Below are 16,434 nucleotides of genomic sequence, written 5' to 3'. Positions count from 1 at the left end.
ACCAAGTAAAGGGAAAGCACAACAATAAATTTTGAGACAAAAATACCCCAATACACATAAAAATCTAGACCCAATCTATCAATTACAAAAGTAAAAATAGTTTGGGGTTATTTTTGTAAAATAACCTCATATTCCAAGTCATATTTCGTTCTAAACCAAATATGGAATCAGTAATTTTTACCCAATATTCCCGGTAATATTTTGGCGAACCAAACACATCTTTCGTAAGATTCCAAGTAAATTCAATTTCTACTGAATTCCCATTAATCATGATTTCCAGTCACCAAAAAACTTCTCTTATATCAAACACACCCTAAATGCCACGTAGATGGCCATAAACAATGCAACTATTTGGACAAACAGCTGAAATTATCAATAACTAGTTGTACATGCACTAGGTGCTTAATTAGTTGTACTATTGTATACGTGTAACTTACGAAAACGTATCACGTGACTGCATTAATGATTGCATTAGTTAGTTATATTCTATATTCATTCGATAATTTTTCTTTACAAAAGGATTTTTTTAAAATTTAAAACTACTTTTAAGTTAAAATTAAAAAAAAACTTAAAAATTATTTGGTGATTACTATTATATAAAAAATTTAGTTTAAAAATTATTTAAAAACTGTTCATTAAAAAAAAAAAAAGCATTTAAAAAAGAAGGAGGATATTCTTACTACCAAAATTTTCTACTACTAACTTACTACCCATCTAATCACCATTAAATCAAAGAGAGAGAATGTTAAAAAAAATTTTAAAAAAGAGAAAATATTGATCCAATGGTGATTAAATAAGTTGTGAGTTGGTAGTAGAAAATTTTGGTAGTAAGAATATCCTTCCTCTTTAAAAAAGTGATAGAGTTTAAAAAAAATTCTTTCTAAGAACTTTTGACTGTTTTTTTCTTTTATAAAAAAAATTCTTTTTATTATAAGAATTTTTATGAAAATCTATTTGACCTAATTTCTACCTATAAAGAAAAAAAAAATTAAAATCCAAACCGTCGGTAAAAATACAATTGTTAAGTTATTCCCCCAAAATAAAACAAGACAAATAAAAATTTGAGGATATCAATAATTGAAATAAAAAGAAAATAATGATGATTACCAAAAAAAAGAAAAAGAAAAAGAAAATAATGACAACAAATAATCTGAAAAAATAAGAAATAAAAATTGGCACTTGTTTCTCCTAAAACCCTAAACCCTCTTTCTCGACGCTTATGGTGCTTCTCAGTTCATTTCCATGGCGGTCGCTGTCTTAAAATTCGCGCGCCAACCCAATCTTTTTCTTCGTCCCACTCCTTTTCAATGTCTTCGCAAGGTGTGTGTGTGTGTGTTTTTTTGTAATACCGGAATTTTAATCTTCGTTCATTAATCTTAAAAATTTATTTTAATCTTGCTTGTTCTTTATCTTCTCCGATTGTTGATTTTTGTTTTGGTCTTATTTAAGGTTGTGCCGAGATTTGTCGCTGCGGTTGAGGCAGAGACCTTGACAAACGAAGAATGTAGCGGCTCAATTCGTGAAGCAGGCAAGTGAAGGACACAACTCAATTGTTAGTGAACTCAAGTGTTTTATTTTGATTTTTTGAAATTTTGAATTAGAGTTTTGTATTGTGTAATTCTGAAATGGTTTGTGTTGTTAAATTGATGAAGAAAACAAGAAGGCCCCGGCATGGAAGAGGCTGAATTCCAAAGAGCTTGGAATTCACAATTCAATGATTGGAAGCACTACGAAAAAGGTTCTTAACGGGCTGAAGAAAAGGGGTACTCACTGCTATCACTCCTCTTGTATCTTTCTTAAGCTGGTTTTATATTGAAGATGAAAGGAATCGCATTCCCATGATTTTTTGTTCATCATAAAGTAAAATTTGTTGATTGCTGGGCTTTAACAGATACGTTGGTGGAGCGCACCTTTGCTTGGGTTAAACATTTTCTGAACTATATTCTTAGCCCTGAGTGACCTTATGATACGAGCAGAAGGTCTAAGCGTGTAAGGAAAGACTCCGTGAGGCTACGCTACTACTATGTAGCGTGATAGGTTGTAGAATATTAATTGTGATTAAGGTGTAAAGGTAGTTAGGGAAGGAGTGAGGTGGCTAAGGCCACATGAGGTAGTTAAGGAAACTGTATAAAAGGAGGTGATGAACCATTTTGTAGAATTCATTGAATAATAAACAAGTTTGTTCGATTCATTTTCTCTCTCTAAGAGTATATTCGTATCATCTGGTGCTTTCATCGATCTTGCACTCAGCAACAATGCGAGTCCAAGACTTAGCAGAGGAGTTTGCATCTCATCGCGTAGAGATCCAACAACGATTGGACAAATCACCGAATCCTTAGATGCACGTTTTGCATCCATTTCTGCATTGGATGCTCATTTTGCAGCCATCGATGCTCGTCTGAGAGATCTGTCTCCTCACGTTGCTAAGCAATCTCCGATTCAAGTTTCGCCGTTACAGGCGCACATGGAGATACCGGAAACGAGAAACCTGTGTAAGCAAGTGAAAATGGAGATTCCGGCATTCAATGGCCACGATCCAAACAATTGGATTTTTAAGACAGAACTCTATTTTTGTCTTCAACAGATTCCAGAAGGGTTGAAGGTACAACTGGCAGGTCTAAAAATGGAGGGAGCAGCCGCACCGTGGTATCAATGGATCTTTGGAAGTGGTACAGTGAATTCATTGCCAGAATTTTGTGTAGCAGTGAAACAGAGGTTTGCCTTTCCAAACCATCGTGATGTTCGTGGTGTTCTTTCAAAGCTTACGCAGACTGGGACCTTACTAGATCACATGAAAGAGTTCGAACGATTGATTAACCAGGTAACAGATCTTGGAGATGATCTTTTAATGGAATTCTTTGTCTCTGGTCTTCAACCAGACCTACGAGGTGCAATACAATTACATTGGCCTATTTCATTGCATCAAGCAATGCAGTTAGCAATGTCTTATGACTCTCATTTTAATGAGCTACGGTCATCATTTCTTTCATCGTCCAAGAAGATTCCTCCCAATCGTTCTTCGCCATTAATTTCTTGGAAAAACTCGACTGATAAAATAACTCCAACTACTTCTGCCATGGCGGTTAACCAAGGTAATACTTTTGCTCCTTTGGCATTACCCTCCTCGTCACTCTCTTCGTTACCCATAAAAAAATTATCACTAGAAGAATTGCAACGCAAAAGAGATTAGGTATTTGCTATACTTGTGATGAGAAATGGACAGCAAGCCATAGATGCAAGGCGCACATGTTACTACTGATTGGTGATCCAGATGAATCCTCACAGGAACTAGAAGAGGAGATTGTGTGGCAGGTGGAGAATAAGGATGAAAATGTAACCCATGCAGCATTACATACATTGGCAGCATCAGTTAATCCACGTTACTTGCAACTATCAGCCTTAATCAAGAAGCAAGAAGTAGCAGTGTTGATTGACTCAGGAAGCTCGCATAATTTTATCCGTAGACAATCAGCGGAGGAATTGCAGCTGCCAATGTCTCGTGTGAGTAGGATGAAGGTCTTTATGGGCAATGGTGAGTATATGATTTGTGAAAAAAAATGTGTCAATGTTTCACTGATGATACAGGGTCTAGAATTTGTGGTGGACCTGTGGGTTGCTGATCTTAGAGGATTAAGTGTAATTTTGGGAATGTGCTGGTTGAGCCAATTAGGGAGAGTCACTCATGATTATAGTGACTTATCGATGGAGTTTGCATGGCAAGGAGAATGTGTGAAGTTATGTGGAGCTGTAGATGGAGTTTCAAAATATAATAACGAAGACAGGTGCTGCATTTTGGAGGGTCAACAAGAAAGCATATATAAGGAAGAGTTGACATCCGAATTAAAAAAATACAGAGACAGAGTTCCCTTCCAGCTGTGGCAAGTACTGATGTGCTGTGGATTGGTGTTTGCAATTCCAAAATCCTCACCTCCTTTCAGAGGAATGGATCATTGCATTCACTTAGCTAAAGATTCTCAACCTGTGAATGTGAAACCATATCGATATCCTCATCAGCAGAAGAGTGAAATTGAACAACAAGTTTCAGAACTGCTGTCATCGGGCTTTATTCAATATAGTAAGAGCCCATTTTCCTCCCCGGTTCTGTTGGTGAAGAAACAAGACTCATCATGGCGTATGTGTATCGACTATAGAGCCTTAAATTCAATCACTGTGAAGGACCGTTTCCCCATACCTACAATTGAGGAGCTGTTAGATGATCTGCTCGGAGCTGTGGTTTTTCAGCAAATTGGATCTTCGTGCTGGGTATCACCAAATTAGAGTGGTTCCAAAAGATATCCACAAAACAGCCTTCCGCACACATGAAGGCCATTACGAGTTCCTTGTGATGCCGTTTGGCCTAACAAATGCTCCAGCCACTTTTCAGTCGACGATGAACAAGATCTTCCAACCATTTCTCAGGAAGTTTGTTATCGTTTTCTTTGATGATATTCTAGTGTATAGTTCATCATTGGAGGAGCATGTTAAACACTTAGAACAGGTACTGAATTGTTTAATTCAGAATTTTTTTTTGTGAAATTAAGTAAATGAGATTTTGCTGTATCTGAAATATCCTATTTGGGTCACATTGTTTCTGAGTTGGGTGTGAAAGCTGATCCAAAGAAGGTGTCAGCAATGCGTGAATGGCCCAAGCCTTCTTCTGTTAGACAGCTGCGAGCATTTTTAGGATTGACTGGTTATTATCGTCGATTTGTGCATCATTATGCTACAATTGCTGCCCCATTAACAGATATGCTAAAACATGATAAGTTTTCGTGGAAGATAGAAGTTGAGGCTTCCTTCCAGAATTTAAAAGAAGCTGTGTCATCCACTCCTGTATTGGCACTTCCAGATTTCCCATCTCCTTTTAAAGTGGAGTCAGATGCATCAAAATCAGGTGTGGGAGCTGTGTTAATTCAACATGGGAAGCCTATTTCTTTTTATAGTAAGAAGCTTGGACCAAGAATGGCTGTAGCTTCCACCTATATAAGGGAATTATATGCCATAACAGAGGCTGTGAAAAAGTGGCGGCATTATTTGCTTGGTGCTGAGTTTGTAATTAGAACAGATCACCAAAGTATCAAGCAATTGTTTCAACAAACCGTGTTAACTCCAGAGCAATATAAATTTGTCATCAAGTTGTTGGGGTACTGTTTCAGGATTGAGTATAAACCAGGAATCTCCAATATTGTTGCAGATTCATTGTCACTGCAGCATGAGGAAGTTAGCTCTTTATGCACCTTATGGTCAGAACCTGAATTTGACTTGCTAGCTGTGATCAAAGCAGAAAATAAATCCGATCCTGAATTGTTTCTGTTACACCAGAAGTTGCAGAATGGAGGTGAAGTGGATGCATCTATACTGTGTCGAGATGGCATTCTGTTCTACAAGAATAAATACTTATTGGGGTCTCAATCGAAGTTGAAAGACCAACTACTTGAAGAGGCTCATTCTATGAAATTAGGAAGCCATGCTGGTACTTTGAAAACGTTTCGTAGACTATCTGCTACATTTCATTGGCCTAAGATAAGGGATGATGTCAAAGCCTTCGTACAACAGTGTATCATATGTCAGCAAGTTAAGACTTCTACACAAGCTCCTTTGGGACTTTTACAATCACTTCCAATTCCGGAAGCTGTGTTTGAGGATCTAACATTGGATTTTGTGACTGGTCTCCCTTGTTCAAACGGATACAGTGCAATATTAGTGGTTGTGGACCGTTTAACAAAGTTTGCCCATTTTGGACCCTTACAAGCTGCATATACAACTTCAACAGTGGCTTAGATATTTTCCAATATGGTGGTGCGTCTTCATGGGTTTCCACGTTGATTGTGATTCAATCTTCCTCAGCCAGTTTTGGAAGCAACTATTCAAATTAAGTGGGACCAAGCTTAGTGCTACCTCAGCTTATCACCCATAATCTGATGGGCAATCAGAGGTAACTACTAACCGTTACTTGGAGCAATATCTGAGAGCGTTCTGTTCAGAGGAGAACCAACGTTGGTCTGTTCTATTTTGCTGGGCTGAGCTTCACTACAACACATCAGTACATTCTTCCATCAAGATGACACCATTTCAATCACTGTATGGGAGGCTACCACCCCACATTCCTCATTATCCACGTGGGATGGTCAAAATTGAAGCACTGGATTCTATGCTGCAACATCGCAATGAATTGTTGACAGCATTGAAGTTGAATTTGTCTCGGGCACAAAATCGCATGAAGCTATAGGCAGATAGACATCGTTCTGATCGTAAATTGGAAGTTGGTGATTTAGTGTTAGTCAAGCCTCAACCATATCGTCAGATATCTGTGTTGAAACGCTCGAATCACAAATTGGCCAAGCGATATTATGTGCCTTTTCCAGTGCAGAAGGTTATCAGCTCTGTAGCGTATCAAGTGCAACTTCCTGAAGGCTCTAGAATTCACCCGACATTCCACATCTCTGCTCTCAAACCATTTTGTGCTCCATCTCAGTTTCAATATGAGAGCCTTCCACCTCAGACAATTGACAACAAACCAATACAGCAACCGGTTGCAATACTGGCATCAAGGATGAGTTCAGCTAGGGGGCGTCCACAACAACAATTTTTGGTTCAATGGTCCCAATCAGTTCCGGAAGATTCAACTTGGGAAACTGCAATCAATTTGCGCAAAGCCTATCCCTCTCTAAACCTTGAGGACAAGGTTACTTTAGACCAGGGGGCAGTTGATACGAGCAGAAGGTCTAAGCGTGTAAGGAAAGACTCCGTGAGGCTACGCGACTACTATGTAGCGTGATAGGTTGTAGAATATTAAGTGTGACTAAGGTGTAAAGGTAGTTAGGGAAGGAGTGAGGTGGCTAAGGCCACGTGAGGTAATTAAGGAAACTGTATAAAAGGAGGCGATGAACCATTTTGTAGAATTCATTGAATAATAAACAAGTTTGTTTGATTCCTTTTCTCTCTCTGAGAGTATATTCGTATCACCTTACAAGGCACCAGAAATGAATTCATTAACCCACAATGTAGTTATGCTGCCAATAGCGATTCAGTGTAACCATCCCACCACCCCCCCCCGCGCCCCAAATCAACAGTGTTCATTATCACACCGTGAACATTGTGCCTGCCACTTATATTTTGGCTACAAGAGTTGTAAATTTCCCACTGTTATGAATTGCAGGATCAAATGATTCAAATTAGTAAAAGAATTGGCATTTAATTTTTCTTCTTGATCACCTACTCAGACGTTGCACTTAAATTGTGATGTAGTTGGATGTATGAAAATAATTGTTACTATGCAAAACCTATTATCTTAAATCTCAGCAATTGAATCTGAAATATATTGTATATTCAAGTGTGTAAGTCTGTACAAGGAGGCTCTCTATTTATAGAGACTAAAAAGACCTAATGGGATGACCTAATGGGCCAAGCCCACAATCTAGACTATTCTAATAATAATAAAATAATATTATTTCTAACACTCCCCCTCAAGCTGGTGCGTATATATCAAAAGCTCCCAGCTTGTTACAAATATGATCTATTCGGGGACCTCTAAGAGCTTTAGTGAATACATCCGCAAGTTGATCATTGGAATTGACAAATGCTGTCTCGATCTCCCTTGACTGGATCTTTTCTCTAACAAAATGACAGTCAATTTCTATATGCTTGGTCCTCTCATGAAAGACTGGGTTAGAGGATATATGCAAAGCGGCTTGGTTGTCACAAATGAACTTCATAGGCCTTTGTTTACAGAGATGGAGTTCCTTCAGCAATTGTCTCAGCCAGATGAGCTCACAGGTTGCATTTGCCATTGCCCGATATTCTGCCTCCGCACTGGATCTGGCGACCACAGTTTGCTTCTTACTCTTCCAAGAGATCAAATTTCCTCCGAAAAGAACACAATACCCTGAGGTGGATCGTCTATCTGAAGGAGAACCTGCCCAGTCAGCATCTGAATAACTAGAGATCTCTGAACTCCCTTTATTTGTATATAATAAACCTCTTCCTGGCGCCTTTTTAATATATCGGAGAATTCTAATAACTGCATCCCAATGGGAGTCACAGGGAGAATCAAGAAATTGACTTGCAACACTCACTGCGAAGGAGATATCTGGCCTTGTCACAGTAAGATAATTCAATTTTCCAACTAGTCGGCGGTAGCGACTAGGATCTGGCAGTGGCTCCCCCTGTCCTGGTAATAACTTAACATTGGGGTCCATAGGTGTATCAATGGGTTTACAGCCTAACATTCCAGTCTCATCTAGGATATCCAGTGCATACTTCCTCTGACAGATGGAAATGCCCCGCCTAGACTGTGCAACTTCGATCCCCAAGAAATATCGAAGTCTGCCAAGATCTTTGGTTTGAAATTGATTGAATAAATGCTCTTTCAACTGATCAATCCCGATCTGATCACTGCCTGTAATGATAATGTCATCAACATAGACCAGGAGATAAACGCACTGGCCAGAAGAGCTATGCCGGTAAAAGACAGAATGATCGGCTTTGCTTCTGATTAAGCCAAAGGATTCAACAACTGAACTAAAGCGGCTAAACCAGGCCCGAGGAGATTGCTTCAGGCCATATAAAGATTTCCGAAGTTTACATATCATTCCAGAATTCTCCCCCTGAGCAACAAAACCTGGTGGTTGCTCCATATAAACTTCTTCCTACAAGTCACCATGTAGAAAAGCATTCTTAATATCAAGTTGGAGAAGAGGCCAGTGATGAATGGCGGCAAGGGCAAGAAACAGGCGAACAGAAGCCATCTTAGCAACAGGAGAAAAGGTATCCCCATAATCAAGACCAAAGATCTGTGTGTATCCCTTGGCCACTAAGCGAGCTTTAAGGCGATCAACAGTGCCATCAGGACCAACTTTAACTGTGAACACCCATCGACAACCAACAACAGACTTCCCGGGAGGAGCACGAACAAGATCCCAAGTGCCATTAGAGTGAAGTGCCTGCATTTCATCAAGCATCGCCTGGCGCCACCCTGGATGAGATAGTGCTTCACCTGTGGTTTTAGGGATGGAAACAGAAGAGAGACTAGAAACAAAAGTAAAATGTTGTGAAGAAAGTCTGTCATAACTCAAGAAAGAATAAAGGGGATGAGGATTTCGAGTGGATCGAATACCTTTCCGAAGGGCAATGGGAGGAGTCTCTGATGGAGGATCCGGAGGAGAAGAGCCGACGGGAAAAGACGATGAGTCATCAAGAGGCAAAGTCGGAGGAGGTGCAGGCTGACGACGCTGGTATGTGAGGAGAGGACGATCTGCAAGTATGGAGGTAATTGGTTGCTCCTCTGGAATAGGGGCACCTGCAGCTGGTAAAGACAAGTCAAGAAAAGGAACAGGAAGGACCTGATCAACTTGTGACACTGGAGACGGAGTAGAGTGAAAAGGCTGCTGATCAAGGAAAGTGACATCAGCAGAAACGATATAACGCTTGAGATCAGGTGAATAGCAACGATACCCTTTTTGAAAACGGGTATACCCAAGGAAAATACATTTGAAGGCCTTGGATGTCAACTTGTCTTTACCTGGAGTAAGATCATGAACAAAACAAGTATAGCCAAAAATATGTAAAGGCAGAGGATAAGAAGGTGCTCCGGAAAACAAAATACTGTGGGGAACATCATTATTTAGCACAGAAGAGGGCATGCGGTTGATAAGGAAACATGAGGTGATAATAGCATTTGCCCAAAAACGAAGTGGGACGTTCATATGAATGAGAAGAGTACGTGCAGTTTCAACTAGATGTCTATTTTTACGTTCAGCGACTCCATTTTGTTGTGGAGTGTGGGGACAAGTAGTCTGGTGTATCGTCCCATGTGTATCCAAAAATTTAGAAAATTCAAGAGACACATACTCTTTTGCATTATCACTGCGCAAGATTTGAATAGAAGCACCAAATTGAGTTTTTATTTCTGCACAAAACTTTTGATAAATTGAAAATAACTCAGAACGATTTTTCATTAAATAAACCCAAGTGCAACGGGAGAAATCATCAATAAAGGTTACAAAATACTGAAAACCCAAAACTGACATAGTCCGACTCGGACCCCAAATATCAGAATGAACAATAGAAAAGGGAGCAGCAGCTCTTTTATTGACTCTACTAGCAAAGGAAGAACGAGTATGCTTTCCCTGCTGACAAGACTGACAATTCAAAGACTTAAGACCTGACAAAAAAGGAACCATATGCTGAAGCTTCGAGAGACTTGGATGACCCAGACGGCTATGGAGAAGCTCAGGAGACTCTGTGAGAGAGCATGCAACTGGAGCAGAGGGTGCATGCAGATAGTAGAGACCTCGTGACTCACCGCCCGCTCCAATCGTCTTCCCCGTACTCGGATCCTGCATAGAAAAAGACTGTTTAGAAAAGGTGATAGAGCAAGAAAGAGAATGGGTCAATTGACTAACAGAAATTAAATTAAAAGGAATGCCAGAGATGTAATAAACAGAGGTTAAAGTCAAGAAGGGAGTTGGTTTGGCTTGCCCAATGCCACGAGCAGCAGCCTTGGTGCCATCAGCAAGAGTAACAGAGGGAAGATTATTAGAAAAGGTAAGGGAAGTAAAAAGATCCTTATTACCACAAAGATGATCAGTAGCACCTGAGTCTATTATCCAGGGTCCAAGAGACGATTGAGAAAAATAAGCAACATGATTACCAGTATCTGGAGCAGGTGGCTGAGAAGAACTCTTCTGGAGAAGGGCCTCATAGTCTGCAGCGGAAATAGTCACTGATCCGGTAGAGGGCGGTACAACATCTGTTTGAGCAAAGTTCATATGTGGTGGCTTCAAGTGAGGGTACTTTCTATAACAACGTTCTTCAATGTGGCCCAGATATTGGCAATAATTACACCGAGGCCTTTGTCCTCGGCCACCCTGTCCATACGACATCGTCTGTCTGCGCCCGCCTGGGCCATATGAAGTCATGGGCCCGCGACCGCCTTGTCTGCGGCCACGACCACGACCGCGACCACCATTGTTCCAATTACCACGAGAGACTAAAGCAGCAGAATCAGACAAGAGAGCAGTAGAGTCAGTAGCTGTGACGTGTGCGGGAGCCACCTTATCTTGAAGATTCAGAAGGCGCTGAAAGGTCTGGGATATGCTGGGAATCGCAGTACTGGTTAGAATGTTCTCACAAACACTTTCTAATCCGTCAGGGAGACCAGAGAGAGTCACAACCGTAAAGAGACGCTCCACTTGCGTCCTGTACACTGTAGCATCCGCAACATGAGGTAACATAGCCAAAAATTCCTGCATCAAAGAACGAATCTTACCAACATAAACTTCCATACGAGCTTCGGGTGATTTGCGCAAATCCATCATCTGGGAGACAATGGAATAAAGTTGTTGAATATCATTGGTGGAGAGGTTTTTGGCTTCCGTCCACACATCATAGCAGGTCTCAAAAGGAATGAAAATATTGAGAAGAGATGAATCAATGGATTGCCAAAGAATACTGAGGAGCTGAGCATCAACTTTCTCCCATTCAGTCATCTGATCTTGGGAAATATCAGTCTTCTTAGTGGTGAGATGTTTGTCATGGCCTTGACCGGTAAACCAGATCTTAACGGAGGTAGACCAGGTCTTGTAAGTGGCAGATCCGGTCAATTTCAGAGTTGTGATAAATGGAATAGCACTTGAAATGATGCCGGAAGAATGTTTACTGGTTCCTTCCATCAGGAACAGCGATCAGACAACCAAAAAACTGTAAAAATTACGCGAAAAAGGAACAAAGTAGCGACTTTTGCACTAGAAACCCTCGAACGGAAGAGACCCGCAACGATCGGTCACTGGATCTGGAAGGAGGAGGCAGAGGCGAGCCTGTCTGCCTTGGTTTGGTTGGAAAAGGTGGCCGGAACAGTGATGAACAGTGACGGAACAGTGTTTCTTGCGATGTGAACAGTGTTTTCTGGTCAAATAATGAAGGAGGATGACGATCTGAGATCGAAAAAGGGTCTAACAATGTTCGGAAGGTTGAAAAAGGTTGCCGGTATGATGCACGGCGGTAAAAAGGTTTGCCGGTATGATGCACGGCAGTACAACGAAAGGAAAAAAAATATATATGCGGAAGCAGAGCCCTCAGATCGAGAGCTCTGATACCAAATTGAATCTGAAATATATTGTATATTCAAGTGTGTAAGTCTGTACAAGGAGGCTCTCTATTTATAGAGACTAAAAAGACCTAATGGGATGACCTAATGGGCCAAGCCCACAATCTAGACTATTCTAGACTATTCTAATAATAATAAAATAATATTATTTCTAACATCAGCAATACAAGCCAATTTTTGTGGAAAAATTTATCTCTTACTCTGTGATATGTCTTGGTGTTTGAATGTTCGTAGCTTAAGCATAAGGTTCAAGACTTCTAATTTAAGATAAGCAACAATGATAAGTGATCTCCAACTGTGTAGTAATTTCTGGATCCTTGCTTTGATTGTATTGAAATGGTTGCAATTGTATTTGATCTAATATGGATTATTATGTTTGTTTGCTATGTCATCATGTCTTTAAATATTTCTTTGTTTGCATAATTCTGTATAAATTGCTTTTTTTATGGTGAATTGTGTTTTGCTTAGTTCCTGTGTTGTGAATGTTCTGGTTTTAAAATGTCTAGAAATTGTTTTTCTTCCTCCTGTAGGATATGATGTATACCTTGTTGGAGGTTGTGTACGGGATCTTATTTTAAAGCAAACACCAAAAGACTTTGATATTATAACTTCAGCTGGGCTTAAAGAGGTTACCTACTTCTATTTTATTTTTTATTTTTCGAATTATTTATGAAATGACCGTTTGCTGGACAATTCTAAATATCAAGCATTAAGTTTATTAAATATAACAGTTAGAAGGGAAACAAGTGTGTTTAATTGGAATTTATCTTTGCATAAAAAGTTAATTTATGCAATCTCAATCGAAAAGTTAATTTTCTATTTTGGTTTTGGTGTCTCTGGATATTAAGATTGCATGATAAAAAATGACTCAATTTTCAGGTTATGAGAATATTTTCATGGTGTGAGATAGTTGGCAAACGTTTCCCTATATGTCATGTTCACATGGATGGTACCATTGTTGAGGTTGGTATATTTCTATTAACTTTAAAGGATTTTAGCTTTGTTCTGAACTTTCTTTAGTAGAATGATTGCTTGAAACTTTTCCTATTAAGTGCTATCTCTTTTATTGCTGTTTGTCATGATAATTTTACCTCCCTCCCAATTAGGTTTCAAGTTTTAATACTCCTAGATACAACGTGGGTATTAAATTCTCTCATCATATGGAAGCACCTAATGGCTGTGACAAGAAGGACCATCTTCGATGGATGAATTGTTTAAACCGAGACTTTACAATTAATGGGTTGTGCACCAGTCCCTGCAACTTAAAAGATTGATTTATATTATTATTATTATTTTATTTTTATTTTTTTTTCCCGGGGCGGGGGTAGGGTGTTTGCATATGGCTACAACTGTCTCCTTTTTTACCTCTCCTCTTTATTTAAAATTTGAATTTACTTCAGTTTGTACAGCTCTTTATGCTGTTAACCAACTTCACACTTTTTCAGGTTGATGCTTGATCCATATGCTAAAATTACATACGATTACATGGGAGGAATAGAAGATATTAGAAAAGCTAAAGTGTGCATGTATCTCTTAAGTCTTAACAGTAATGGTTTCTTATATTACTTTTGCTAAGCAGTGATTTGAGGTTTTGTAACTTAATTTTCTGTATGAATAGGTGCGAACTGTAATTCCCGCAGATACTTCATTTCAGGAAGATTGTGGTTAGTTTCAGTTGATCGGTTACTTGACCCTGCTTTCCTATGTTTTGTGCAGTGTAAACTGCTTTAGAATGACCTACTCTTTGAATTACCTAGGTATGTCTGACTCCATTTTTTTTCTGCAGCTCGCATTCTTCGTGCAGTTAGAATTGCTGCTCGCTTAGGATTTAATATTTCAAAGGAAACAGCTCATTTTGTTAAAAAACTGTCTTCTTCAGTGTTAAGACTTGATGAGGTATTTAAAGTGTTCTCCCTGCTTATATACCAATATCCTGGTTGAGTTGTTTCTCTTCTTTAATTGTTTCAGGGTAGGCTCCTGATGGAAATGAATTATATGCTAGCTTACGGTTCTGGTGAAGCTTCTTTGAGGCTATTATGGAAATTTGGACTTCTAGATATACTTCTTCCCTTTCAGGTAGATGTTGATTTTGCATTAATTTCTAAATATCAATCATGGAATGTAAGTTTAATTTAGGTTCAATAGTACAGGCTGCATATTTTGCTCGCAGTGGATTTCAAAGACGGGACAAAAGAACCAATATGCTTCTGGTAATGCCTTACATCTTTGTGGAGTTTAGACTTCAAAGCTTGCAGGATTATATATTGACTTACCAGCATTAATTTAAGTGGAATAGCATACAAGAGATCAACTTTCCTAAGCTAACTCATTAACTTGTTTGTTATTCTGTCTATCAAGGTGTGCATTAAAAAATATAAACATGTACAAGTTTGGAAATTAATACAAGACCTTGCCTGATTTCACATAATCCTTGCATATGATATAAACTAGAATATGCAATATGTTGAGTTCCTTGGTTCCACTACCTAAGGACATAGAAATGTTTTTTTTTATCTATTTATTTAATTTAGCACAATTAGGAACTCATTCTTGTTTTAATCGTTTTAGGTTCTCAGCCATTAAAGTCTACGATGCATATACCTTGTTTTCGTGCAAGCTTTTCTTACTAGTCTCGTAAACATGAAAAAAATCTTTGAATTTCCAAGTGGTGAGTTCGGGGGTGTAAGTCTCAGACTTATCTAAGCAGAATAATATTTGTTACTTGGGTATTAAACCTTGGTAATTTCAAAGTGCATAGCATATTGGTACCATATTGACACATTGTATATTGGATCTTTTGGAATTTCATTGCAGTCTTTCTTCTCAAGCTTTTGGCACCTAATCGTCCATGTCATAGTAGCTTATGGTAAGATCATCTATGCAACAACAATGCCTTTACCTTCCTTGCTGTACTTTGTTAGACATATCTGATAAACATAATGTGTAATGCTATGTAGAAAGAAAATCCATAAGAATAATTGGCAGCAGAACTGCAGTTAAGTGTTCTTTGAAGATCATGCTATTGGGTGGTATATGTTTGAATACATGATTCAAAATTCCTGTTTCAGAGGAAATGCCTCATAAAGAACTTTTATTTCCTGATACATTTGTCATCAATTGAAGCCCATAATCTACTTCAATTTTCTTCTTTTATGAAGCAATTGAAGTTATATAATGATCCTTTTGCTATTAATTTGTTACATATTTTCAGTGCCTAAACTGCCATGGAATCCTATATAATAGATTTGCATATATCTATGCCCAATATTTATTTATTTTTGACTTCAATGGGGTCTAGAACTAGAACCTGGGAAAGCTCAGGGACTCGGGGGAATGGGAACAAGGGTTCTTTCATCTAAAAGGGGAGGGAGAGTGGGGGGAGCGGGGGGAGGCTCATTGTAGAACCTGAATGAGATAGGACCAAAGATCTCATAAACTCATCTGCCGAAGACAAGGGCTGTGACTGTTTGGGCAGAATGCAATGCCCACAGTCATCTATGCTAATCTTGTCTTAGGAGAAACTATAATCTGAATTCAGAACAGCCAAGAGCCCTGCACCAGTGTCCAGCAAACATCTATCAATCTATCATTATGAAATTTTTATATTTTCTTTGTAGCAAATTATTGGTTCTTCAAAATAAAAATAAAAAATCAATGATATTTTTGGAGCCTTTGTTTATCTAAATCCTTTGTTATTGGGTATGATTGAAATTGTCTTTTCTCAATTCTCTTAAATGTTAAGAATAGTTTCTAAACATTGTTTTTCTTCTATCCAAATTATTCCGAGTCTAAATGGAATGTGATGTAATTTATTTTACTATCAAATATACATGGTTTAGAGCACAGATATATTAACAAGCTGATTACAAGTTCGGTCAACAAAGCAAAATTTATCAGGAATCTGTTTTCAGGTTTGGTATCCTAGCATTGCATAAAACTTTGAGTGATCAAGCAAGGGACCCCTTGGTGGTTGCTGCATATAGCCTTGCAGTCCATAATGGTGGAAATTTGTGGGAAGCGGTAAACATAGCAGGGATGATCAACAAACCACATGATGTTAGATTTCCTGAATTATTAGATACTGCAGGTCTGGATGCAGAGGCATTGAAAGCTGAGATTCTAAATCTTGCAGAGTCTGTTAAGAGGGACACTGTTGCAGATGACAAATGAGTATTTTGTTTCTCAGGCTATGACTGACTATCCTCAAGCCCCTCATTCAGATCTGGTGAGCATTTTTATGCATACTTCAGGACAATATGCAAAACACATAGGGAATGGCAGACACATTTCTGTCAAAACATGCAGAGAGAGAGAGTGAGAAAATGTTT

The 16,434-nt window shown here is 38.8% G+C and overlaps 1 protein-coding gene across 2 annotated transcripts; it reads left to right on the top strand.

Moving 5' to 3' along the window:
* The first annotated feature begins 1,186 nt into the window (after nucleotides 1–1,186).
* On the top strand, nucleotides 1,187–14,786 carry LOC133306755 (uncharacterized). Of its 2 annotated transcripts, none has more exons than XM_061507132.1 (12): nucleotides 1,187–1,320; nucleotides 1,450–1,528; nucleotides 1,653–1,763; nucleotides 12,637–12,734; nucleotides 12,986–13,069; nucleotides 13,213–13,346; nucleotides 13,552–13,624; nucleotides 13,725–13,770; nucleotides 13,893–14,002; nucleotides 14,075–14,182; nucleotides 14,257–14,316; nucleotides 14,675–14,786. In XM_061507132.1, the coding sequence occupies exons 1-12, from the start codon at nucleotides 1,243–1,245 to the stop codon at nucleotides 14,687–14,689; spliced, it is 996 nt and encodes a 331-aa protein (XP_061363116.1). In that variant the 5' UTR covers nucleotides 1,187–1,242; the 3' UTR covers nucleotides 14,690–14,786. The 2 variants fall into 2 exon arrangements, with proteins under 2 accessions (XP_061363116.1, XP_061363115.1); XM_061507131.1 differs by having other exon boundaries at nucleotides 14,252–14,316.
* The last annotated feature ends 1,648 nt before the right edge of the window (nucleotides 14,787–16,434 follow it).

Source organism: Gastrolobium bilobum, unplaced genomic scaffold, assembly GCF_033153095.1.
Source record: "Gastrolobium bilobum isolate Gb01-03AN ecotype WA unplaced genomic scaffold, APGP_CSIRO_Gbil_v1 utg102218, whole genome shotgun sequence".
Lineage (NCBI taxonomy): Eukaryota > Viridiplantae > Streptophyta > Magnoliopsida > Fabales > Fabaceae > Gastrolobium > Gastrolobium bilobum.
This window is presented reverse-complemented; position numbering and strand designations above follow the sequence as displayed.